Source organism: Homarus americanus, unplaced genomic scaffold, assembly GCF_018991925.1.
Source record: "Homarus americanus isolate GMGI-L3 unplaced genomic scaffold, GMGI_Hamer_2.0 scaffold24260, whole genome shotgun sequence".
NCBI classification, from domain to species: Eukaryota; Metazoa; Arthropoda; class Malacostraca; order Decapoda; family Nephropidae; genus Homarus; species Homarus americanus.
This window is the reverse complement of record NW_024721079.1, coordinates 3,507,343-3,533,759: the sequence shown is the minus strand read 5'-3', so window position 1 is coordinate 3,533,759 and position 26,417 is coordinate 3,507,343. Positions and strand designations below refer to the sequence as shown.

Genomic DNA, 26,417 nt, shown 5'->3' with positions numbered 1-26,417 from the left:
GTGTTTATCTGGAATCAGCTGGCAGAGGGGAGGGGGTAGCACGGGTGGGTACTCCCTCTCCATCTCTCCCAAGATTCCTTTAACACTTCTTTATGCAATTTCACTATAATTCTCTTATAATTTAGGATCATTTGGTGCCAAGTTGATAAAATATTATCCTAAAAGAATCAGCTTTCCTGAAAAAGAATCCCACACTGAAAACCATGAGTCACTTGTTTACAAAGAGCAAACAACTGATTGGCCTACCACAATGTGTCTTCAACACTTAGTAAATTAGTACAGTACAGTAGTGTATTTATCATCACTTGATAAATACTAATGATCTTCCCCCATTTCTTAAAACGTGGATTTTTTGTATTAGTACTTGTATTTCTGGCGCCCAGAGCATCTCAGTCCAAAAAAAGCTGTTTTTTCTAAGCATTAACATACCTAGGTTAAAGCTAGGCGTCGCATTCTGAGGTTTGAACAAAAAAAAAAAAAAAAAAAAAAATTTATATACCCTGTACAGTATTGAAGTCCAATTTATCAAGATTTTCCTGTAACTCCAAAAGTACCAGTACTATATGTCATTTGAAAGAGAAAAAATACTATTTTGTTCATTATGGTAGATTTTTTATTTTTTTTCAAATAAATTAATAATATATTCTAAACAAGGAAAAAAAAACATGCTAAAATAAAGGGAAAATAAAAATTCTGCCAAAATGCATATCCCAAGAATTACTTCAGGAGTATTTGATAATTTTTTCAGCATAATCGGCCGTCGGTTGAGGCCGTTATTTCGAAAAAACATGTTTTTTCCTTCAAATTTCACTTTTTATTTAATAAAAAAACTTGTTTGAATGACATGAAAATTTGATATAATCATCTCGGCATATGGATACATTACACATAACTCGATCAAGAAAATCAATTAAAAATAAGAGCTGAAGTCACCCGAGCCCGTCAATCCCCCTAAGAAACGATTCGAATACAAAAATGCAATCTATAATTAATAGCAAATTATATAATTCCCTTTGTACTTGTGATCAATACTTGTTATTCATGATCATCTTTTGGCATCACTCTGCATATGTTTCTGTCACCTGGTTTATGTCGTGTACAGTAGCTAAAACAACTATCTGTGCAGGTGGAGGTCGACATACTCCGAAATTTTACGTGTGACTAGTGACAGCCCTCATATACCAAAATTTATTACCGTGGTCTCGTATTGTTTCACACAAAGTATGCAAAAATAGTTGTTTTAGCTACTGTACATTACAAAATGTAGAGTGAATAATTAAAATTTTCAAATATATACTGTATACAAAACCCACTTTACCTATAACACACAAAATTAAATAAGGGAAATAACAGAGGATACATGCTTAAAAAACCTCAATGCAAGTAGTAAGTAACAAAACTTAAAAAAAAATACAAAGCATTATTACTGTATATCTACTTCAGAGTACTGCATATCAAGAGTTGGGATTCTTGTTCATTATGCTCCCATTAATTATATTTATCAATCGTACTTCTTCATCAATTACAAAAAAAGATGCTCTCACCAAATCTGAATTTTACATCCAAAATAGAGCTCAGGTTCTCAACTGGCTCAGCCATGTTAATATTGTTATTATTATCCACTATGTATCTGTTTTTTTCTGGCCAAATAAACTGTTTCAATTCAATTCACAAAACACATGTAAATTATAACAAAATCTTGGCCTCTCCCTTACCCTGGGATGAATGATAAGCTCAGTCCATCGTAAGGAATTATAATAATTACATTTCCAATATGGATATGAAAAGCCCAAACCTCAAATCACTTCACCAATGACCTGCAGAATGGTATGTTACCAAATTATGTAAGATATGGTAATTCATCATCAGCCTTTTTGTCCCTTAAAAAGATTTGAGTTGACAAGAAATAAATGATACACAATTCTTTATTTTTGAGGACTAATTGTTGTTATCTTCTTTGGATTGAGTTCAAAAGTTCACTGATGCCAAGTTTAGTACTAGGTACAGGCTCTGGTGGTTGCCGTTCTTGTGGGTACAAATTGACTGGCTGTCCTGCAAGCACTTGGGTTATAGCAGATGTCGCTGATTGTTGCATTCCCAATGGCTGCTTTAGGTTACGATGCTGTGGGAACGTTGGCATCATCCTTGGATCACATGCTTGAAAATAAAATAAAACACTTCATTTAAGGAAGTTATAAATTGGGGATACAGTATACTGGGAATGGCCCTTTAGTCTACAAGAACACTACTCTATAAGGGGAAGATTTTACATTTACAGTATTAGGGCATTCATTTAACTTTTTTAAATACACAAGGTTATACATTCTGGAACTCATCTTACAAACTCTACCATTCCCTATTTCACAAGGTTACTTCCTCACCTAATAGCCCCACTTGACAGGGGTTGACCTGGAGGAGGGAGGAAGGACACCCTCCTCCCATAAAGCCATATTTTAGGACATAGTTCATCACCACCAATGTGCAAGCTCACAAAACCCAATCATAATAATGATCATAACAATGATGCCATGCATTGCAAAACAAGGTAACATATTGTCAAGACAAACATACTGCATGTGCTATATTTTGTAATACAGTAGTGCTTAATAGGTCAAATCAGTAAACTAAAGTACTGTACAATTTAAGTCTCAGTAAGTAATTATTCACTTTATTGGAAGTTTTCCAGATTAAAAATTTTAGTACCAAAGCATTCGTGGGAGTGCACACGAGTTTGTGGAACTCAGGCTGAGAACCACTTGGTAAATGTTTTTAGTAACAGTTTAATACATTGTTTAGAACATTTGCTGCTTGAAAATATTGAGGTACTGTATTTCATTACTTAAAACTATTTTTTTTATTCATGTGAAATCAAGCATTACAAACAGGAAATAGTACTTCTGTTGGAGGCAAATTAAACCAATTATTTTTCTTCAGTAAAAAAAAAAGAATAAGTGTACCTGTACAGTAGTATATTGCAGGTCATGCTGATGTAAATTTAGCTGATGGAATTATTTACCTGAGTGAAGTAAAGGTTGTCACCTCTTTCCAATACAGTAATATCTCCGTTAGCCAGAATCCCTCAAACCTGGAACTCTCCAATAGCCATTATTGAAATTTTCTCAGAAAATCGTTCTCAATCTGGCATTTTTTTTTTCAGAAAATTATGGTTTTGGGAACAATTTTCCAAGGGGCACATTTTCCAGAAAATTCTGAGAAAATTTTCCTGATACCCGGAAAATTCCGGGGATGGGGTATATTTTTCCGGGTTTGAGAGATGACATAATGGGCAATTTCTGGAACTTCCGAGAAAATTTTTCTGTTACCCGATGTAAGGGCTGTAATGAGCAGGATGGTTGTCCCCCGCTCGTTTGCGGCCCCACTAGGGGGGGTAGGCGGAGGTGAGAAGATCGCTGCTGCCTTGTCGCACGCCAGACATGATCCAGCCTTCACCACAGCTGTTACTTCACCCCGCTGTTCAATTCTAACTCTGGTTGTGTACTCATCTGAGGTTCCTGGGGCTCGTGGGCTGATCCCCCAGTCCTTCACTATTCAGCTGTCAACTCCGGTCACCTACTCCAGCTACTGCCACGGCTGCCATGTGATCGCATCTTCTTCCATGCCCTATCCACTGTCCGTGCCCTGGCATCTCTCTTGTGTGGCATGACATCGCCCATCAATGCCAGTACCAAGTAAGGAAGCTGCCCTGGACCTTCCCCCCGAGAGTGGATCACCGCATTACCAGAACATTATACAGGGCTGGTTAGAAGGAAGATTCATCGGCAGCCATAGGAAATACCTGTTCTGTGTTTTATTGATTTTTTTGTTTTAAGTAATTGTTTGACTCCAGTGCTGTTTATTTAATATTTGTGTTAGTGGTGTCAGAGTTAAAGTATTGTGATTATTCTCGTAGTAAGAGATGTCAATCTCTAACGGTTGTTTGTTACCCCTTGGAAACCCATGGTTCTTGACTTTCCTTTTTATAAGATCCTGATTAGGCTGGCAAGGGATTTATATTCCAAAGGCCAGGCCTTTACACCTGTAAATCTCTCATTCCCGGAAGTGCTCTGCACCAATTGCTCCAGCTAACAGAGATATCACTGTATTTATCTTCAGCCATATTCTTACTGTTATTCCCGCATAATAGTGAAATTTTTTTACATTACCTAAGTGAATTGTGAGTAGAAGTAGGGTCCTCGCATAATTGTGAATTTGCATAAAGAAAGGGTCGGGTGCACTACTAAATGTTAAACCAATCAGAATCTTCTAACAGGTTCTGGCACTAAAAAAAAAAAAAAAAAAAGACATACTAAAGTATATAAGAGAGCAACACCAAATTATACGTACGCAGAGGATTTTCCTTAAAATATAAGCTTTTTAGACACTCCTCCGCTGTAGCCCTCCTCTTGGGGTCATACATGAAAAGAAAGTTTAACAGACGTTGCCCAGAGGGTGATAATACAGGAAATTTTGTCTTCAGATTGTTGTATGGTTGGGATTTCAGTGTAAAGTTCTCAATAGCTGGCAGCTGTGAGAATTCAGGCCAGATGGTGTCATTTGGCGTACCTGTCAGAAAGAACATTATCAAGATGTATCCTTACCACATAATTCAATGAATCAAGTCACATTCCAGAACTACTACTGTAATCAATTCATCTTCTTATGACTGTGTTACTGTGTACTACTCTGAAATAGTGTTTCACCATAATAATTCACTGCCACTGATATAATGAATATGTTCCATTATAAAAATTTCCAGCCTCTGAAGTATCAAAGTATTTCATTGTAATAATTTATAATATGTTTTACCCAGAAGATTGATGATGAGGTTAATTTGCTCAATTTCTGACTTTCCTGGAAGTAGTGGCTTGTGAAGCAGGAGTTCCCCAAGGATACAGCCAGCAGCCCACATGTCAACACCTGTTGTTTGTGTCTTAGCCTAATGGTACAAAGAAAACTTAGATGCACATACAGTATAATAATATAAATGTGGAAAGGAAAACCAGATATATACATAATTATTGATTTATAAATCAGCAAAAGCACATATCCAAAAGAACCATCTACTGTACTTGTGTCTATGACTGTTACCCGTGTCTTAGCCTAATAATGCCTTCAAATGCAATATTATTTGCATGTTTAGTAGTTCATATGTAGTAATGGAATACATCAGATATACATACAGGTTTACCTACAAACAAAATGTGAATTTCAAATGAACCACCAATTTATTCCCACAATGACTCATTCCTATTTTTATAGGCACATATCCACTCCCTCCTCCATTGGATTTTTTTCACCCCTTCCACCTAGGGTGCAATTGTGATGTCCTTTGCAGACAGCAGTAATGAGGAAGACAGTCCTCATCTCAGCGAGTAAGGCCCTAACTCAACCCACCCATCCTCACCCTTCGTGGTGAGCTCTGACTGACCTCCCTTAAGGTAACGTACCAAAGTTATATTGTACGGTATTTTTATATATTTTTTTTAATGTGTTTGGTAGAAAATTATAGTAGTTGGGTACTATTTGTCAGTAGTTAGGTAGGTTTTTTTGTTGTTGTTAGTGAACCGATTTCATGTTTTTGGAGTAAAATATTGGGGATTTCTTGTCATTGGGAACTGAATCTTATTTTCCCCATTTGCTGTTATTTGATACAAAAATTTCCTTAACGAACCATTTTCAAGGAACCCAACCAATTGTAAAGAGAGGATAGGAAAGGTATATTATCTAAAAAAAAAAAACCCTCAAGGGTAGGAAATAAGCAAAGGCTTTCAAACATACAGCATTACACTTTTTTTTATTAAAACAATAATACTGTCAGCAACTGATATTATCAAATTTAATAATAAAATCATAATGCAGGGACAGTGAAGTTGCAATAATTCACAGGTTAGGTGCCATAAGACATCGTAAAGTATCAAATAGAGAATTATAATTTAACTGATTCAAATGGAAATAATTAGCTAGGTTCTGGAGGCCAAACAATATGCATAAATTTTTCAAAAACTGCTTTAATAAACAGTAAATATTGTACATAATACTGTACATAAAAAAATACAGTAACACATACATATTGTACAAAATGTAATTCAATACAGTATTACATAAACAGCTCCTTCCCTTCTCATAATCGCCCTCTGGATGACACCAATGCATCTACAGTACATTGAGACAGGCATGGGTATGAGCTGGCTGGCTAGTCAGCTCTTCACACTGTGTAAACAAAGCACTTAAAATTTAATGCAATACAATACTGTAACTCATCTGGGATTGAGTGTGGGATTTTGGGGGGAAAATTTATTATTCTACGATAATGCTTTATTAACCCGGCATTAAATGAACCTAACTAATATGGGATTTATGGTGATATTCCATACCGTCATTTTAATGGGGTTACAAGGGTGACAGAGCCTCCAATAGTAGAGGGTGGGGATTTTCTGCTCAGTACAGCCAGCCCAACTGCCATACCTCCCATCTCTCCCTCACAAAATTCTCTTCTCATTCTTCTTTTTCTTATTTTATAGTTTTACAGTGGTATATCCATTAGCTGGAACAATTGGTGCAGAGCACTTACGGGAATGAGAGAATTCCAGGTAACGAGATGACTCTCTCAAAACCAGAAAAAATCCTTCATCCCGGAATTTTCTGGGTAACGGAAATTTTTGTTCTAAAGTTCCAGAAATTGCCCATTACACCATCTCTCGAACCCGAAAAAATATCCTCCATCCCCGGAATTCTCTGGGTACTGGAAAAGTTTTCTCAAAATTTCTGGAAAATGCACATGGTTTTCATCTCTCAAACCCGGAAAAAAATTCACCCATCACCGGAATTTTCCGGCTATTGGGAAAAGTTTCTCGGAATTTTGCAGAAAATGTACACCTTGGAAAAACGCTCCCAAAACCGTAATTTTCCTGAAAATTCTGACTTTGGGAACGATTTTCAGAGAAAATTTCAATTCTGGCTATCAGAGAGTTCCGGGTTTTGAGGGGTTCCGGCTAACTGAGATATTACTACTGCATATTATATTATCTTCATTTCTAAGTCACATTAGAGCACTGAAATGATATTTCTACAACTTTTATAGTTTTTTATGTTAATAAACACTGTGGTAGCTGCCGCCTGATCACGAATTATGAATATTTGACAAAAAAAAAAAAGAGGTAGTAATAGAGGTAACCATGAATTTAAGAACGTGAATTTGGATTTCGCAAATTATCGTAACTCCACTGTACCTGAACACAAATATTAATGTACAAAACACTGACCTGAAAAAGCAGTTCAGGTGCTCTGTACCATAGTGTTACCACCTGTGGAGTCATTGGAGACATTGGATAGCCCAGTTCACGAGCCAATCCAAAGTCAGCTAAAAACAAAGTACAAAACATGATTAATATAAATCAGCCAAGAAGGCAGGCATTTTGAAGAAAAAAATCCACTAACATACTGTATATCATACAATTACAGTTATATAAAAAAAAAAATATAGAATGAGTTTATTTACACTTCATCAAACAAGAGCGTTTCCTTAAAATACCTTAACAAAATAAATTGTTTCTTACTTTAGTGCTAGCAGCAGAAAGACACCTATACCCAAGTCTGGAAAAAGTGGTTGATCCTGTATTCTTTCAAGTCTTTTCCCACTACTGTACAGTACAGTCAAATTCAGGATAAACACAATCAAAAACAAAGAAACACACAGACTTTCCCTTCACCCAAACATGGCTACAACAGATGCATAACTCTAAATATATATTATGGTTTACCATTTTGATTCACAAAAAATACCACCCTCAGCAGGACATAATTAAAAAAAAAAAAAAGTAATTATTGATGACTGACTCGCCGGCAACTTAGCATAGTAAACGATTATAAAAGCGACGCAATTTCACTGTGTTTTATAGAGGACACTGTCATAGTTTATGCAACCTAACCTAATCATAAAACTGCCGCAATACCTCTAAGAATACAAAGCAGTGAGCACCTTAGGCGCCCAAACATCTACCACACAAAGTATTTGTACAGTCAACCCTCACATTACGCGGTCCCGCATTCCGCGGTTCACCGTTAACGCGGTGCCCTGCCGGAACCTAACATGCTCACATTCCGCGGTGCGTGTACCCCATTACGCGGAGAGCGGCTGGCAAGCTGCGCCATTTTTGGATCCAAACCTCCCGCCATCCGCCATGTTGTGTAAGGTGGCGCGAAAATGGTGCGCACAAGGTCGCCCAGTCATCAAAACATTACCAGTTCTTCACCCGCCACCCACTACAGCCGGCCCAAGTCAGTGATAGTGATAATTATAGTGAGGATATGGACTTATATGAACTTTGGGGGGTTTGACAAAGAGGCCCTGCAAGCCTCTGTGGTGGATAGTGATACAATTGATACAAGTGATACAGGTGAGGGCCAATAATCTGCCCTCTGCCTCGGAACCAACCGCCCATCCCCGTGTGCCCAGCCATCTTTTCTACTAATGTAAGTGTTAAAAAACCTAATATTATTGATATTTCTCTTAATTATTAATTGTGTGTGCATGCCATCATAAAGTTAAGATAATATTTTTACTACAACATAGTTGTGTGTCGTCAAGAAGTGGAGTTTGGGGGTCGGCCTGGACTCTATTTCAATTAATCCCATATGTTATGTTATTCACTTTACGCGTTCCTCACTTTCCGCAGTACCCTCCGGGTTACATTAACCGCGTAAAGTGAGGGTTAACTGTACAAGAAATGATTATCACATCAGAACTCACTGATGAAAATAAAGTAAGGAAATAAACACCAAAACAGATAACTAGTCGGTAGGTCTGTCGTCAATATTAACCCCCCAAAAATAAATTCTCACTTTCTTTTAATTCTGCTTATCATCCACTTTCAAAAAACTTCAATAATTACAAAGCATACCTATCTTTATTGTCCCCATGTTTGTTAGGAGAAGATTGGACACCTTCACATCTCGATGAACAATCTCTTTTAAATGTAGATATGCAAGGCCTTTGAATACCTGTTGAGAAGTAAACAGAATAGTATAGTATATGTTATCAAACATACAGTACTGTATATATCTATTAATTTCTTTCTGTGTAGAAGGAATGATTCTCTATGCTTGAAATAGGGATAACCGGCAGGAGAATAAGATAGCTATAATAAACGTATATAAATTATATGTGCGCATTGTAACCAATTGATGTGTGGTGTACACAAATAAGAGTAAGCTCAAGTTTTAAAACAAAGTGTTCTTCACGTGGTTACAATAATACTATACAGTACTAAAGATCAGGTGGACTGCATAGCTGTCAGTTCTAATCATATACATCACAGCTACAGTATTTCATAAGGGAAATAATTTTTGTAAATCTCCTCATTACAGTACCGTATATCATGAGGCGAATCGATCAATATCACAAGCTGGGTGGTTAAGCTGTGCTGGAATGTAGTATTGGTATTCCTCTTATTTAATAATATTCAACTTTTGTGCAGAAATACAATGAAATATATATCTAAGATCAAATTAATAATGAAAACTCTCCAAATGTTTCATTACATCAGTGTTTCTAAGCAAAAGAGGTTATACTCCAGCTCAGTTTAATGTTCACTCCCACCCTGATGATCCATATACAATACAGTACCTGTACTGTACAGTAATATCCTAGTAATAATCCTGTTAGCCGCAATCTTTGATCCCCAGAACCTTCCGTTGCCCAGAAAATAAAATTTTTGCATTCCGAAACATTCTGGGAAAAATCTCTCTATTCTGGGCATTCGAAAAAATTTCTGAGCGATTGCATCATGCGTCAAGTGTCTAATGCATGGGTGGGTAGGTTCAGAGTGCTTGTGTGCTATGTTTGGTTACTACTGTCATGTGACAGCTTGGGATGCCTATGATTGGATGATGTATCTCGCTGCCTATCTCCTCAAACTTTTGCATCATGACATGCTTAGTTCATTGTCTGCTGCCATTGTACAAGTCTGTTCTCTCACTGCTGTTTTTGCATACCTATCTGTGTTGTGTAGTACAGGTACAGTGTTAAGATGTTAAAAACTATACAATACTGTAGTTACGTATACTATACTGTACAGTTAGTAAGTGTGAAATTACTATACGTACAGTACAGTACAGTACAGTGCAGTACATAGCAGAGTGAACAGTGTATGCCTATTGTAGGCTAATGTGTACAATCACTCTTTCATGGAGGAAGTGACAGTAACACTTGCTTCAGTAGATGGTACAGACCAAAGGCAGGTCATCTGTGTCATCATACAGTATCACCATTTGGCCTGCCTGCATCACAAGCCCAAGATGACAACATCTGCTGGTGAGTACAGTGTAGTGTATATAGTAGTATATTTATTTATTTACAATATAGTGTAACCTACTGTACATATACAGTTGTGTTTGCATAAATAAATACCACTGTGTCTGTCCAACTGCAGCTAAACCTCCATACCAATGGTGATACATGCCAGATGCATAGTTTAGATGGGAGAAACATTCACCGATTCCTGGAAAAATTCCATAGATGCGCGATTTTTTCCGTGGATAAGAGAATTTGTCTCAATACCCGGAAATGCTCTGCACCAATTGTTCCGGCTAACTGGGATATTCTGTATCATATTTTCTTAATATGTATTTCTGTTATTGTACCCTAAATGTAATAAGTAGAGATGAGTAGAGAGTGTATGTACATATGTTCATCTTATATACAGGATGCTCTTACTTGTGTGTAAAGTACTAAGTTGTGTAGATATTAGTGAGTGCCTGACACCATGGGTGAGCACAAGTTGTGATTGGTGGATTTGTTACATGATCTTTGGGGTATGAGAAGCTTGTAGCAACTGCAATATGTGGACAAGATTGTTATTATTTATTATGATCTAACAATTGGAGCTCGTTCAAAGAGGCTGAGACAAGATGCAAGGATGGTGTACACATGAACAGTGTAGCATCAGATGCTCAAAAGAAAAATAGGCACATCACACTGGTTGTTCCCACAAATTAGCATTTCTCAGCAGGTAAAGACTGTTCCAACCATCTACTTCTCCAATCCAGGCAAAGATTGAATCTAAGTGTCACTTCTCTACAGATATACCACCCACACTCAATTTTTTTTTTAACAGGGATTAGCCCACCCAGGCACAAGTCACTGACCCACATCGCCGGGGATATAATAATTATTATAATAATAATAATAATAATATGTAATAATAATAATAATAATAATAATAATAATAATAATAATAATAATAATAATAATAATAATTCAGATAAGTAAAATTTATAATAAAAAATACAATAACTAAAAATAAAATAATAATAATAATAATTCAGGTAAGTAAAATTTATAATAAAAAATACAAAAAAAAAAAATAAATAATAATAATAATAATAAAGAACCAAAAAGAAACACAAAAATGAAAAAAGATCAAGAGTGAGAAGCAATATATGTACTGTATGTTGTGTTGTCAATGGTAAGAGAAACAATTGAAACCCTGCAATTGTGTGTAAATGAGACAGAAAGTTAGATCAACAACATACAAGACATAGAAGACATACAAGACTGCCACCTTACTTTTCTTTGATAATAAATGAAGCCTCCATATAATGGTCTATCATCCCCCATATAGTCCATTAATTGGAGGTTTCACATCTTTCTGACCTTGATATAATGGATTATCCTTTGCCATATAGTCTGTTAAATGGGGGGCCTCAAAACTAACGAACCTCAATATAACGAATTGTCCTCTCTAACATAGTCCAATAGATGGAGGTTTTACGGTAAAAGTGCCAATGAAAAGATGGTGAAGTTAAGACTTTAGTACATAATTAAACTACAAAAGTGGATTCCATATGCCAGAAAGCAAATCAGGGACAGTGTGGATACAGCACACTGAGATCTAAGCTTTTGGCACTCAGGTAGACAGTAAGGCCAACACTGTATTCTCCTGCCTTTCATTACCCTAACTATAAAGATATGTTCAATTTTCATAATGCTTCATAGAAGATACTGTGTGTATGAACATTTTGACAGTGACCTAATTGTTCATGGATGACAATTATGAGAGACATTCAGCTATCACTTGCCTGTATCATTATACATTTGACCTGAGTTTCCATGAACGGTATCTGCATGTTGTCCAGCAAGCTTGCTAAGTCCTGTTCACAATACTCCATCACCAAGAAGATGCTGAAATACATTTATTAATAACAAAATACTTCTAAATGATATATTGAATACTTACAGATTAAATAACTGATGTAAATAGTCATAAGTTATATTCACTGGGATTACCTGTATAGTAACTGATAAACTGTACAGTATATGAAAAAGAAATAACTGCTTCAATTCACCTCTCCAAACTACGCCCAACAACAACCTCCTTTAGACAGACAATATTCGGGTGATTACACGACTGCAGCAACATAATTTCCCGTAGCCCAGATATTGGCATCCCATCCTTCTCCTTCTCCATGCGCATCTTTTTGAGGGCCACGACTTCATTGGTTTTAGTGTCTCGAGCACGATCTGCCAGTGGTCATCATTACTGTACTAATAACATAAACATGGACAATACTCTGATGATATAAACTATGATATATAGTACTGTACTGTGAATTCTAGACTGTACTAATGAGATGTAACTGATACAAGGGGATAAATTAACAAGCATTTTGGCTTGAGTGGTTAGCTTGATTCAGCCTTAACCAAAGCTAACCACTCAAGCCTTGAACAATTCAGGACCTGTGAATCATACTGGTATTGTCATACACCCATAATTCAAAGTTAGGCAACCCTTAAGGAAAATTTTTCTCCCACATAGGCACAAAACACCGTTACTTTCAAACAGAAGATCCTCTCTCTTCCCTTTTACTAATTCTAACATAATAATCACTGCTTCATCATACTTACACACAACGCCATAGGTGCCTTCTCCAACTCGATTGAGCTTTTCAAATTCTCCTACAAACCTGCATTTTCCAAACTGAAAACAAGCAATGAAATTAAAATCTTATGGCAGACTTAGATGAGAAGTAATATGCCTAAGTTAGAATTCAGTCAGTTCTTGTAACTCTAACTTTAAACTTCTCTCAATTACAGAGAATCCTATTTCTACAGTGAAAGGCATTAAAAAAATATTTATAAGACATTATATGTAAAATTATCACTTATCCGTAACACCTGTAATACCTTCTGAAGTAGGATATGATTTATAAAATGCCATGCCATGCCATATGTTGGTTGCTGGTGCAGATAGAATACCTCGCACACAAACAGATGGTCATATTCGTGCAAAACAGTGAAAGCTATATTTTTAAAAGTAATTTTCATGAATGGTCACTAGGGAATATTTACCACATTTGTTGATAAAAGTGGAGCAGACAGCACCCAAATGCATTTATATAAATTATTCATATTTTCCTTAGTTGTTCTTTTGATATTAATTAATAAAATCGATATGAAAATTTTATTTTTATTGTTAGTACTAACCGGGGGATTAGGTTAGTTTTGGTTAGGTAAGGTTAATTTGGGTTAGGTAAGGTTAATTTGGGTTTGGTTAGGTTAATTTGGGTTCAGTTAGGTTAATTTGGGTTAGATTAGGTTAATTTGGGTTCGGTTAGATTTATTTGGGTTCGGTTAGGTTTGTTTAGATTAGGCTAGGTTTGGTTAGGTTTCTTTCCTTTGAGATGAGAAATTGTTTTTCTGGTATATTTTGGCATGATTCAGTAAAATGTGACGTTTTTTTCTTGGGAAATAGCCATTTTAGGTGTTTTTAAATTTTCTAGAAAAATCGAAAAAAAAAAATCATTTTCGCAATAAATGAAGGTCACACCTGGCCGAAACACACCAAAATACATCAGTAAAACAATATCTCATATCGAAATGGGGGTATGGGGGAAAGACTAACAATTACCAAACATTATTTAACACATTTGCCATAACTACGAGTGTCCATTATAAAACACAGTGAAATTGGGACGTTTTTAAATTCGTTTTCTATAAAAAAATCAGTGGCTGTAAAGTCGTAAATAATTAGAAAAGTTAGGTAGGTCTCTTTGGTGAAGTCAGGTTCTGTGCCATTTTCTTGTTTAGTATCATGCAAATAGTAACCCCAGAAATTTTTATTCATTCCATGTTATTTCTGGTGCTAACCGTCTGCTCCACCTTTATCCATTTGGCCTTATACAGCCCATCATTTCACCTTAGGGGAAGGTGAAATGATGATAAAAAATTTGGTTAAGAAATTTTGTTTATTCAGGACACTATTAAATGGGCGGTAAAATTAGACCAATATCAATCTAATAACTAGAACGATTACCTATCATGAAGTATAAAACACACCAGATGTTCTTCAGGAATCTCAATGGGTTTACCAGTGAGGAAGGACACCAAGCCAGTCTTCTTGGTGGAGGAGGAAGGCTTCTCTTCACGTTCATTCATCTTGACACCTGTCCAGTTACGTATTCATACAAGTCAATCTATAATTATTTCATAGCTTTAAAATGTTAATAATCTTCTTTATCTTGGTCGACAATGAGTGCTTGGTGGCAATTATTACTGAGAGTCAGCTTGAGCTACTGTACAACCTTGGTGGATATATACAAATGTGGGTTTAGTGTTCAGCAATTTTCACTAGTTCTTTCCTGCATGTTTGTGGATGGTTTTTATAATTTTTGAAGAGTGTTATTATTTTCCCTTCATTATTATCGACTCGTAACTTTCGCCATTCATAATCTCTTTTTTTCCATTTAAAAAGTAATATCCGATGCCTCTTTACAGTTATACCGGAGATGAATAAATAAGTTTTCCTTTAAGACCAGGGAACATAACTGTCAAGATATAAACCAAAGGGTACTCGGAAAATATGGCGTGGAGGAAAACGGCAACGGAAAATATGTCACAGGAAAAAATGCCATTTGAAAAAAATGGCACTGAAAAAAATGGCACGGGAGAAATGTCAAAATTTTTATACTATGAAAAAAAAATGGCACAACAAATTTCACTTCGAGCTCACGAACTACAAACGAGCTAATGAATTAGGTTGGGTTAGGTTAGATTATAAAATTTTAGCAAAAACATGAAAATAAAAATGAATGTGCCATTTTTTCCTAGTCTGATAATTATGCCTTTTTTTCCGGTGCCATATTTTCCTATTGACATTTTTCCTGTACCATTCTTTCCTACGAACCTCTGGAGGATTGTGTTGTTATACGCTGACGACCCGGGTGTTGATTGTTTGGATTGGAACTTTGGATTGGAACCTCACAGCCGCTGTCACATGGATGAATACCAGGTTACACTGGACCCGAGTATGAGGATTTAAAGTATTCTGACCACGACAATAATTTATACTTCCATGTATACTTCGTTTAAAAAGGCTGTGGCAATAGTCCTAGGCAATTGGAACCCTCTACAGGTATGTGTTCATATGTACAGTAGTTGGGTTTTAAGGTAACAGTAGGTATTAAATGGTGTACCTCCAACTCGGCCCACCTTAAATAACCAACTGGGTCCACACAGTACTAACTCGGCCCACCTTGCACACTTCAAACAAGTAGCTGACTAGAGGTTCAGGAATGAGTTTGATATTTGATTTATGTCTCTTTTGGTTCACTGAAATACGAAGTGTGGATGAGTGAATACCGAGGGTTCAGTCGGTGTGAAGGACGAATTTTATGAGTTTATATTAGAAGAACTTGATAAATGAAGTTTAAGTTTTAAGTTTAACAAATTTATTGGCAGAGCTTGTAGTACAGTTTGCCTATTCTGAGTAATTCAGTCAGGTCTTGACACTGAGGGTGGTATCACTTCTCACTGCCACGCAGGACAGAGGATCATACATAAAGAAATACATCATATTCATTAACAGCTATAAATGTATAGAGGTCAGATTCATATGGGTAATGTCACTGTTCACTGCCATGCAGGACAGAGGTTCGTACACAAAGAGATGCATCATATTCATTGACAGTACATATACATATATGTACACACACATACACATATACATACATATACACATATACATATACATACATATACACATATACATACACATATACATGTACATATATATATATATATATACACATATGCACACATACACACATACATAAACATATACACACATACATACATAAACGTCGGTCAGATTCATGTGGGTAATGTCACTCTTCACTGCCATACAGGACAGAGGTTCGTACACAAAGAATGCATCATATTCATTGACACTATATATAGGTCAGATTCATGTGGGTAATGCCACTGTTCACTGCCATGCAGGACAGAGGTTCGTACACAAAGAAGAAAATACATCATATTCATTAGCAGTATATATAGGTCAGTGGATCACATACATTGGAGTCATATTCTAATTGAAGACTAATCAGTGTGGGCTAGCAAATTTGGGATAAACAGCAAGAATGTCCTCAAGCACACCTGATTCAATGAAGTAATTACATAGTTCAAGATACAATAAGTCAGGTGGCCTGAAGTCTTTGACAGTGTCACATTCAATAATATAGTGTTCAAGTGTATGCTTTAAAGGTTTATCACAAAGTTTACATGCTGAGTGTTCCGGTATGGGTACAGCGTTACTAACTTGCCAGATGTGTCTGTATCCTAGCCTAATTCTGGCCACGACTACATCACATTGTCTGGTTCTAGTATAGTGATTTTATATAAAGATTTTTTTTATATTGCCACTACCAACATTATCAACATTTTCCAATATACAGTATAGCGATAAATCTATTTATTTCGTGAGGGAAATTGAGCAGGAAATATTTCAAATGTACCGCCATGGCAAACAAATGCGTTATTTGCTCACCAGAGGTGCCACCGTGGCTGCTCACTCATGCATTCAGACTTGCCTGTACAGTCTTTCTGATTCAGGTCTTGAAAACATGTAATGCCATAAAGTTGCTATATCGGGTCCGATGATAAAAAATGAGGCAATGGAAATACAGACACGTCTGCTTTAGTGAGAAGGACAGCCAGCAAGTGAATGTAAGTTCACAGCTAGCCAAGGCTGGTTTCACAGCTTCATCAAGAGAGCTGAATGATGCGGAGTGTCTCTGTCGGGATGCTGCACCGGCCGACACAGCTGCAGCGGAAAAAGTGAAGATAGATTGGAAAAAAAGTTGTTGAAGAAGGTGGCTATACTCCAGACCAAATCAGGAATTGTGGTGAGACAGGAATAAACTGGAAAATGATGCCAAAAAATACATATTTAATGAAAGCAGAAGGAGGCCGGCTGTGAGTCGAGCTACGTGAGTGACGAGTCAGCAGCCAACTACTGCCGGTTCCGACTTCTAAGGTGAGTGCAACCGGGTTGCTAGTGACGTGAAAAGTTACATGAAGAGAATGGAAAGCTTAATAAAAAAGATTTAATACTTTAACTAATATTTTTGGTTTGTTCATTTATGTAGGTGTGGGATTGTCAAGTGAGGATGGCAGTGTGGCGTGTGCTACCGAGTCTGGTACTCCCGAGATAGCGATGAGCTGCCAATTCTGGTGTTCCTTTATTTTTATTTTTATGGGGAATAGCCCACCTGGGCACAGGTCATCGACCCACAACGGGGCCTTGGGTGGTGTTCCAGAGTCTAGTGTTCATTGGTACTTTAATTAGTAAGAAAATAAGCTCATTAGGTCAAGTTTTGTCGCTTTTATTGGCCTCCAGAACCTAACCCTATTTTCTCCATTGATTACATGTAATTATATATCTCAATTTAGTATATGGCTAACATCCTTGGACCCTATCTCGCTATACATCCCGACCCTACTGTACAACATAATATACATTTAAATAAAATATTTTTCCCTTAGTATGTTTTTCTCTTTCAGTTTGCAGTTCAGCAGCAAGCAGGAGGGAAGGAGAGTGCAGCCATAGCAGAATGGATGGTTGGCATTGTTGAACAATATTTTTATGAAAATGGTAAAGCTTATGTACTGCAGGGCAGGACTGTTTATTGTTAATATTGTACCATATTACTGTACTGTACTAGTGATTGGAGCTTTTCTACAATATAGTTTTATATATACTGTACTGTATATTTACAGTATGTACAATCTGCCTAGGAAGTGATGTCACTGTTATCACCAGTAGGATGGATACCATTGTAGTAATACAGTGGTCCCTCGATTAACGAACACAATTGGTTCCACAGAGTCGTTCTTTAACCCAAAAATTTTGTTAACTGAATCTATTATTTCAATGGGATATTGGGTACAGTAATTGGTTCCAACTCACAGAAAAAGTACATACGAAGTACTGTATGCTGGTAATAGAATTAACAAAACATTAATATAAACTAAATACAGTACTGTACTGTACAGTATACTGTATAATAATAAATAAAAAACAATAGAATACTATATGTTAACTTACTTTGAGGATGTGTATGTCGTATTCCCGGCAGCTTTGTTTACATATCAAACGGCTGATTGTAGAGGCAGTCGATGATGACATGCCATATTCTTTACAGAGTGCATTGGTTCTAATGCCTTCTTCATGTTTCAAAATAATTTCTACACTGTATATTATCAATATGTGAACTAAATTTCAGAATGACCAATAATTATAATGTAAAAATGCAAAAAATATTCAAGAGACCAACAAACTGGATGTTCACTCCACTGCAAACAAAGTTAAGCTGAGAAGTGTTGGTGGGTGATTCGATCAACTGATTGGCACACAAAAACTGTTCCCTGTACCGTACTGTATATATTATCAATATGTTATCTAAATTAGATTGACCAATAATTTTAATATAAAAAATGCAAAAATATTCAAGAGCATAACTTTCTTGATAATTACTCCACTGGAAACGAATGTAAACATAGAACCAATTACTGCATTGGCGGACTAGCCGATCAGCTGATGCGCACAACAAAGCGTGTTTCTCATGAGGCTTTCGTTAATCAAAGTTTTGTTCATCAATGGAATTGAAAATCCTTATTGGAGCTAATTCGTTAACCAAAATTTTGTTAATTGGACCATTCGTTAATTGAGGGTCCACTGTACTTGTACAATACAACTAGTGATATCTCTGTTAACCGGAACAATTGGTGCAGAGCACTTCCGAGAAAGAGATTTCCAGTTAACGAGACGACTCTCTCAAAGTCGGAAAAACTTCCCCATCCCTGGAATTTTCCGGGTTTCAGAAAAATTTTCTCAGAACTTTCTAGAAAATGTGCTCCTCAGAAAATCGTTCTCAAAACCTGAATTTTCCAGAAAATTCCAGCTTTGGGAACGATTTTCCTAGAAAATTTAAATTCCGGCTATCAGAGAGTTCCGTGTTTGAGGGATTCTGTTCGCTCATTACTTTATTTTGTGTTGGCAGACGATCTTGAACCTGAGGAAGTTGGAGATTATCTGGCAACAATAATGGATCAAGAACTTAATACTCTTGTTGAAGATGATTCTGATGTGGAGGTGAGTTTTATATGATGCCTTTTGTGATGTTAATTCATATGTCAGCTCAAGGAAGCTACCATATGTCATTTTTTAAATTATGGAAATTTGAAAACTCAATACAAGTACAGTATATTTAATTTTTTTTTAATAAACTGGGTTCTCTAAGTCTGTGAAATGTTCAGTAGAAACAGTATATAGTATGAGGTTTAATACTGTACTCCATTTATAGGTGAATGTTTTGGTAATCTAGTACAGTACATTCAAGTTGGGAACTGCTGTAATACTAAAGGTGTATATGTAAAGATTTATTTTTTATACTGTACATGAATCGGATACAATAGAATGGTGACCCAATAATGCTATTTTAGCCCAATTTCTGAAGTATCTTGTGCCCCAAAATACATACAATACCGGTATATAGGTGGCTGTGCTGTTTGGTAGGCATGGGGCTTACCAAATAGAAAAACAAAAAATACTGTATGTTACAAACTATACCGTCATACAATATAGTTTTTTGTGTGTGCATGTGGAGGTCATTGATTACCAAAAAGGGTGCGAAGTTTGTGAATGCAAAGCTTGAAGTCATAATTTGCTTATGGTATAACTACATGGAAAGACAGAGTGGTATAACAAAGATGTCTTAATGTGTAACTGAGAAGTGGCATGAAGTAGCATCTTAGTAAAAAATGTATCTCGTACTGTATTCCTCTGATTCTTATCTTTCTGGCAGTTTGTCTCGAAGGGCTTTGGGTCTATTGATTGATAAATATTTTGTAAGCACACTAATTCCTGTTATACATTGACTTTGATAGGAATGTTCTTTTGCGGAAGATCCTGGTTGTTACATATAAGTAATGAGTGACGCTATGAGCTTTCTTCAGTGACTAAAATATTCAAAGTACTGAGTAAATTTGTGTATGGTTATCTTATTAACCCTTAGATGGCAGCAGGGGTGACTGAGAGAGCACCCAGTAAAAAAATTGTCTATATTGTATATAGTATAGACACCAACTATACTGTATAATATACAGGTAACTCGCATTTTATGCGCGTTTGATTTAAGCGTTTTTGGAATAACTCGATTGTTCAATTATTACCAAAAGTAAATTTACACGCACTTTTTTTAAATAACTCGCTCAAGACAGTTTAAATTTGCCACACGTATTCGCCTGGCAGTGGAGTCACGTGTGATGCCTGGTGAGGTGCTTGTAAGTTATTACTATAAAGTTGCAGTCATATTAACATCAACGATTTTAATATTAATAATAATAATAATTATTATAATAATGTAATAATAAAGATTATTACTGTTAATGGTGAAGATAATGATGATAATGAAGTATTCTGTACAACAACTGTGACGACGTCTGGCAAGCTTCCCGCACATCGCTTACTCAGTTCACACCAGCACTACTTTTTCTCAGTGCTCTCATTTGCATTGTGTGTTTATCTCATACCTTTTCAGTGTTAAACGCTGTTTTCCCCATTGAACATGTCTGGAAAACGTCCATCTGCCTCCTCTGGGGAGCCTAAAGCTAAAAAGGCACGAAAAACAATCGCAATGGACGTGAAATTAAATGTGATCACCCGCCTTCAGAGAGGAGAGCGTGTGTCGGAGGTTGGCCGTGTGCTTGGTTTAAGTGAGAGCACTGTTCGTACCCTGTGTGGTATATGATGGTTCCCCTAACCTGTACCATTTACATGTGTTCTTATGGGAAAATTATGTTCAATTTACGCGTTTTTGAATTAAGCGGTGATTTTCAAGAACATACCCCCCTCGTAAAACGAGAGGTGGGTGTACTATAGACGTCGACGACCAATAAAATCAACATAAATAAAGATCCACTGCATATTGAGCCGTCCAAAATGTTATAACACCATCTATATATAAACACCACTGCAAAATAAAGCCACTGCAAATTTTTTTATCCATTTAAGGGTTAAAGAACCATATTAGTGTGATATTCTATGCTTTCTAATTTTACAATGTATTTACAGGTAGGAAAGTGTTTATGTCATCTTTACCAGTTATGTGTGGCAGGGAAGGATGCTCAGGTGATGGAGGAATTGTCCAAAATGCCAAAATGTGACCTGTCTTTGTGTAGTATACGTGAAGAACCTGATGGTGAAAGCGAAGTAAGTTGTACTATTTCATATATGCATCTATTACTCTGGTTCAATGTATGTCATAAGGACGTTTTTCTCCAAATTAAAAGCCGCAATTTCAGGAGGTTTTACTAAAGTTTTTTACTCCTTTAAACTTATACCATGCCATATTTGCTGGGCATGGATATTATGAAATTCCAGTGAATACAAGTTTTGTGATGATGCCATTTCATTCAATTCAATTAATAGTCAAAATTGGCAGGAAAATAGGATAGAGAAGAATTATACTATATTTTTATTTTGTCATACTCTACAGGATGATACACCCCAGTTAGTTGCTGCTCACATGAGTGAACTACAGCTAAATGACACCGATAATCCTACGGCTAACAGCTTAAGCAGTCAACCTCCAAGAGAAATTACAGAACTGGAAAAGCAACAACATCAAGATGAAGGGGATGGCTGGACTGTGATACGAAAAGGCAATAAGAAGCGATGATTATTTTAATGAAAATAAATGAAAAAAAACTTGGATTTTCTTATTCTTCATAGTCAATAATTTGATCATTATGATGTATGTGAGGCTTTCTCAAGGTAACAAATACAGGCTTTATTTAATATCTTGGGATATTAGCCATAATGATATAGTTTACACTTCTTGGACCTCCACTGGTTCTGGATCTGTAGCCAACCTCTTGGCAGACAGTCCTGATAATGACTCCTCTTAGTTTGATAAATAGTACATTATATAGTATGTGCTGGTACTGCAAACCACTTGTATACAAGGTATACAGTACTGTAGTCATGCAAACAGCTCTTGAACTGTGCCTATGAATATCTATGAGCAGTTTTCCTATAATTCCAACATCATCATTTATTTTAAGATATAATTATATGTGAAAAGAGTAATCTTCAAGGACTTGCTTAGCCAGTACTGTACTATACTATACTGTATATAGTATGGGTATATACTGTAGTCCAGAAGTTATGGAAATTATAGTTACACAATGAAGACACAAAACAGCAAGAGAATTACGAAGTAATGAGTGGATTAAGATTAAAAGGAGAAAATTAATTTTTAATGCAATTGAAAGATTTACAAAGATATATTAAAAGGTTGATGTAGGTGACAAAAACAGGAGAGGGCAAGAAATTTATGAAAGTGATAGGCTGTTGTGAAATCTACGCTGTAGAGTACATACCCGACGGGGTTGAATACTGAAAATAAAAATAAAAACAATGGGTGTGTGTGTGTGTGCACACCAGATTTACGTAAGAGAGTGAATATATAGAGACAGTTCCAGTAAAATTTCTAATATTTCAAGGATGTCAAATAAATGGAAATGTAAAAAGAGGATGAAGATATATTCTGGTGTTTTCTTGCAACAATTTATATGAGATACTGAAAGAAGAGTAGGTTATAAAAGTACATTATTGAACTTCCAGAGGGCGGAGAATATTATTTTAATGTATTCATAAATATTACTGTACAAGTTTTGGTATTTCTGCTTAAAGTGAATAGGGATCACATGAATCTTAACCACCCTAAATTTAACATTGTACTGAATGAGTTATGTTTATGGTCTGTAGTGCTTGTAGTTTACATACAAGGCGTTCTTACTCCAATAATAATAATTGTAATCCCCTATTATATCATTTAATGATTAAACACTAATTAGAGGGGTACGGGGAAGGTTATATTACATTAGGGTGTTTAATTGCCAAGTGACACATGTAGGAGTTCCTAATCCTCGTGAGTTGGAACACACTCACTCTGTCATGTAGTCGTCTTAAACGCTCTACAACAGTGGTGGGCAACCTGCGTCCCATCAGGCTATTGAGTGCATCCACATGAGAGAATCGTGCAAGCAGCAGTGCTGATTTGACCATTCATTGAAATTTTGGCAGTTACAGTAGAAAGTATTTTTGTAATTTGGTGGAATTTATACTAATATCCTTTTTTGTTAATATTTTGACAATTCACAGACGAAGTTTAACTGATTTAACTTAATTTCTTAATACCTGTACACATATTTACACAAAGTAGGCTTATTTATTTTTTGATATGGCAACACTTCATGATCAACTCATTGTTCTACTGCCTATGGTTGTGGGAGGTTGTGTTTACCTATGATATATTATAAAGAAATCATAAATAGATATTGTACACCACCCTCCACCTCCCAATTTCGTCTCCAGGTGTCGTATAATATGGGAGGCAGTGTATTGGAAGTGCCATTGCATCTCTCTTTTTATTTACTTTTTCTGTAACTCATTCTTTAACATTCTGCCTATGTGAAATGTAATTATGGTTATTCATCCATGAGGTCATGGTTAGTGTACATGCCAAATTTCAATCTTGTGGCCCACTGAGATAATGGAGGGCCACTCATGTTGCTCCATCACTAGCCTAGGTTGCCTATCAGTAGTTTACAAATACTCTCTTGAGGTTGTTGATGTTATTGAATTATGACGCTTCAACAGCTAAGATCTTTTAAGTGCAATATCAGATTAATAATTACTTTAGTTATCAACAATTAAAAATTATAAAGATTCATCTCTGGTTCACTCTCTTCTTATTTCCTCTACTTCGTCTTCTTAGTCACGTTTAGTCAGCCCAGTTTTTTCTTTCTTACCCGAGTGACGGATGCTGTTTTCACGTGAGGGATATTATTGTCTTCAAGGGCAGATTAGCACCGTCTACTCACCCTTGTCATTTTTCCCAGAATGTTTATCATTTCTCCTGTTGTTAGTTGTATCTCCTTTTAAAGTCCTGCTTTTTCTTAATTCTATGTTGATATTATCACCAAATTCTTCTGTGTTGTTTCCTTGTACTATATTACCTTTTTAGTTCTTCAGAATCTGTGTTATTGAACTGCTGCCGAATCTACATAATATCAATCTGTTGGTTCTTTGTGGTTGATTTTGTTTTAGCAGAGAAAGAGAGGGACAGAACCCCTCCCCCCAGATAAATCAAGAGTTTGTCATACAATTTAAGCTGCGGACACATTTGATTTTCTATTCAGATTAAATCCAATAAATCCACCGTAGTGTTGATTTTTCAATGAACTCCTCATATTGCTCTACAACGACAATGTATTTGTTGTCGAAAGTGGGACAATATGGAGCGTCTGAAAATCCACGGTATGGTGGGTTGAAATTTGCTGTAGAGAGTCTGTTGTATTTATAAAATTTACACCGTTCTTATTTTTTCTTATTAGTGTTAAAATTTACAAAAAATATAAAAAATGTATTTCAATAACAAAACACAAGCAAAAATGTCAAAGTAAATAAAAAATAATAATAATAATATACATTACAATGAGAATTTCATTGGACTTTAAGAGTTCTGTACTTGTGTCATTTTTGTAAACAAACATCACATGGATGCTACAATCGTTTCTTTTTCATTTTGGTCTTCTTTAACAGGACCACACATCTCACCAAAGCGGTTAATGCTGCCATAGAAACATACAGTGAGCTCAAACTAGCCGTGTGAGCTGGGTGCTTCGCCAATGGTTCCTTTGGCCAGTCTGGCCAGTGTGGGGATCATACCATTGACTTATTGCCTTTGGATGAAATAATATCATGGATTTACTGCACGGAAAACTCTAGTGTGACCGTCGCTTTAGAGGACAAAATTAAGGAGGAGAATCTTTCTAGCAGTCCTGCACCTTAATTTAGTACTGTACTGTATAAAATGAATCTATTTAGTTAGTCTCAGTGTAACCTTTTTTTTTTTTTTTTGTAAGTCCTTTTTATTTTTTATCTGAAGTCAATGTTTAGGTGTACTGTACTATTCTTACATCTTCACTTATGACAGATATTTATTGTGTGAGCCTTTGTAGATCCACTCCTTAGTTCACTTGAACATGGTTCTTAAGTCAACATACTTTATAAGATTATGGGATGACACAATAACCTACGCCATCAAAAGTCTTCATATAAACACATTGTTTAATGAATTTTTTACACTTACTGGGGCACAGATAAATAATAATGTACATTTATGTAAAGCTTAAATTAATTCAATACTATGATTTGATTTGCATATTGCTAACAAGAAATACATAGCTTCACCTAATATATATATATATATATATATATATATATATATATATATATATATATATATATATATATATATATATATATATATATATATATATATATATATATATATATATATATATATATATATATATATATATATATATATATATATATATATATATATATATATATATATATATATATATATATATATATATATATATATATACCATATATATATATATATATATATATATATATATATATATATATATATATATGTATATATATATATATATATATATATATATATATATATATATATATATATATATATATATATATATATATATATATATATATATATATATATATATATATATATATATATATATATATATATATATATATATAAAATTTTAATGTTTAACTTAACTTATTATAAGCTAACTCTTTGTCATCAGATAAAGAATGAAAGTTTCACTCATCAATTTAGCTTTTGTTTGTTGATATGATCCCCATATCTAAGCTTTATCCCCATTTCCAAACCTTTCGAGAAATTTGAGACAAACTACATGTGATTCAATTACAGTGCAATATAAAAGGGTATTCCTAGTATTATGTTTGGTAACACAATCAGGGTTAATACAGAAGTCTGAAAATAATTATCCACACCACAGATTTTACACTCACTAAGTACATATTGGCACATCTTACAAGGCAAACCTGTTTATCGTCGGACGGCCGTGTTATAACTTTCACTTGTTTGAAAGTACAGGCTGTTGTGGTCGTGACCCTTCCTTAACTCAGCCAACACACAGCAGTCCAGATTCTCAAAGATTCGTG

At 35.5% G+C, this 26,417-nt stretch overlaps 2 protein-coding genes across 4 annotated transcripts; one reads left to right on the top strand and one right to left on the bottom strand.

The window, feature by feature from the left end:
* Positions 1 to 1,738: 1,738 nt before the first annotated feature.
* LOC121861450 (cyclin-dependent kinase 10-like) lies at positions 1,739 to 15,287 on the bottom strand. Of its 3 annotated transcripts, none has more exons than XM_042359185.1 (9): positions 15,183 to 15,287; positions 12,905 to 12,977; positions 12,346 to 12,520; positions 12,079 to 12,181; positions 8,901 to 9,000; positions 7,263 to 7,360; positions 4,807 to 4,936; positions 4,345 to 4,563; positions 1,739 to 2,157 (listed from the first exon to the last, which is right to left on the bottom strand). In XM_042359185.1, the coding sequence occupies exons 3-9, from the start codon at positions 12,471 to 12,473 to the stop codon at positions 1,949 to 1,951; spliced, it is 987 nt and encodes a 328-aa protein (XP_042215119.1). In that variant the 5' UTR covers positions 12,474 to 12,520; positions 12,905 to 12,977; positions 15,183 to 15,287; the 3' UTR covers positions 1,739 to 1,948. The 3 variants fall into 3 exon arrangements, with proteins under 3 accessions (XP_042215119.1, XP_042215117.1, XP_042215118.1); XM_042359183.1 differs by lacking the exon at positions 15,183 to 15,287 and adding an exon at positions 14,336 to 14,907; XM_042359184.1 differs by lacking the exon at positions 15,183 to 15,287 and adding an exon at positions 14,313 to 14,901.
* LOC121861451 (pre-rRNA-processing protein TSR2 homolog) lies at positions 15,272 to 22,048 on the top strand. Its single transcript, XM_042359187.1, has 5 exons — positions 15,272 to 15,410; positions 17,840 to 17,930; positions 19,339 to 19,430; positions 21,411 to 21,548; positions 21,835 to 22,048. Exons 1-5 carry the CDS (start codon positions 15,351 to 15,353, stop codon positions 22,015 to 22,017), a joined length of 564 nt encoding a protein of 187 aa, XP_042215121.1. The 5' UTR covers positions 15,272 to 15,350; the 3' UTR covers positions 22,018 to 22,048.
* Positions 22,049 to 26,417: the final 4,369 nt, after the last annotated feature.

Bases quoted from the DNA above. Each gene is read 5' to 3' on its own strand.
- LOC121861451 (XM_042359187.1), top strand. From the start codon at position 15,351: ATGTATACTTCGTTTAAAAAGGCTGTGGCAATAGTCCTAGGCAATTGG. The intron at 17,931-19,338 runs GTAAAGCTTATG...TTGTGTTGGCAG, and splicing joins ACAATATTTTTATGAAAATG to ACGATCTTGAACCTGAGGAA. The intron at 19,431-21,410 runs GTGAGTTTTATA...ATGTATTTACAG, and splicing joins AAGATGATTCTGATGTGGAG to GTAGGAAAGTGTTTATGTCA.
- LOC121861450 (XM_042359183.1), bottom strand. From the start codon at position 14,434: ATGAATGAACGTGAAGAGAAGCCTTCCTCCTCCACCAAGAAGACTGGC. The intron at 12,521-12,904 runs GTAAGTATGATG...GACCACTGGCAG, and splicing joins AGGCACCTATGGCGTTGTGT to ATCGTGCTCGAGACACTAAA. The intron at 2,158-4,344 runs GTACGTATAATT...TTTATTTTCAAG, and splicing joins TTTTAAGGAAAATCCTCTGC to CATGTGATCCAAGGATGATG.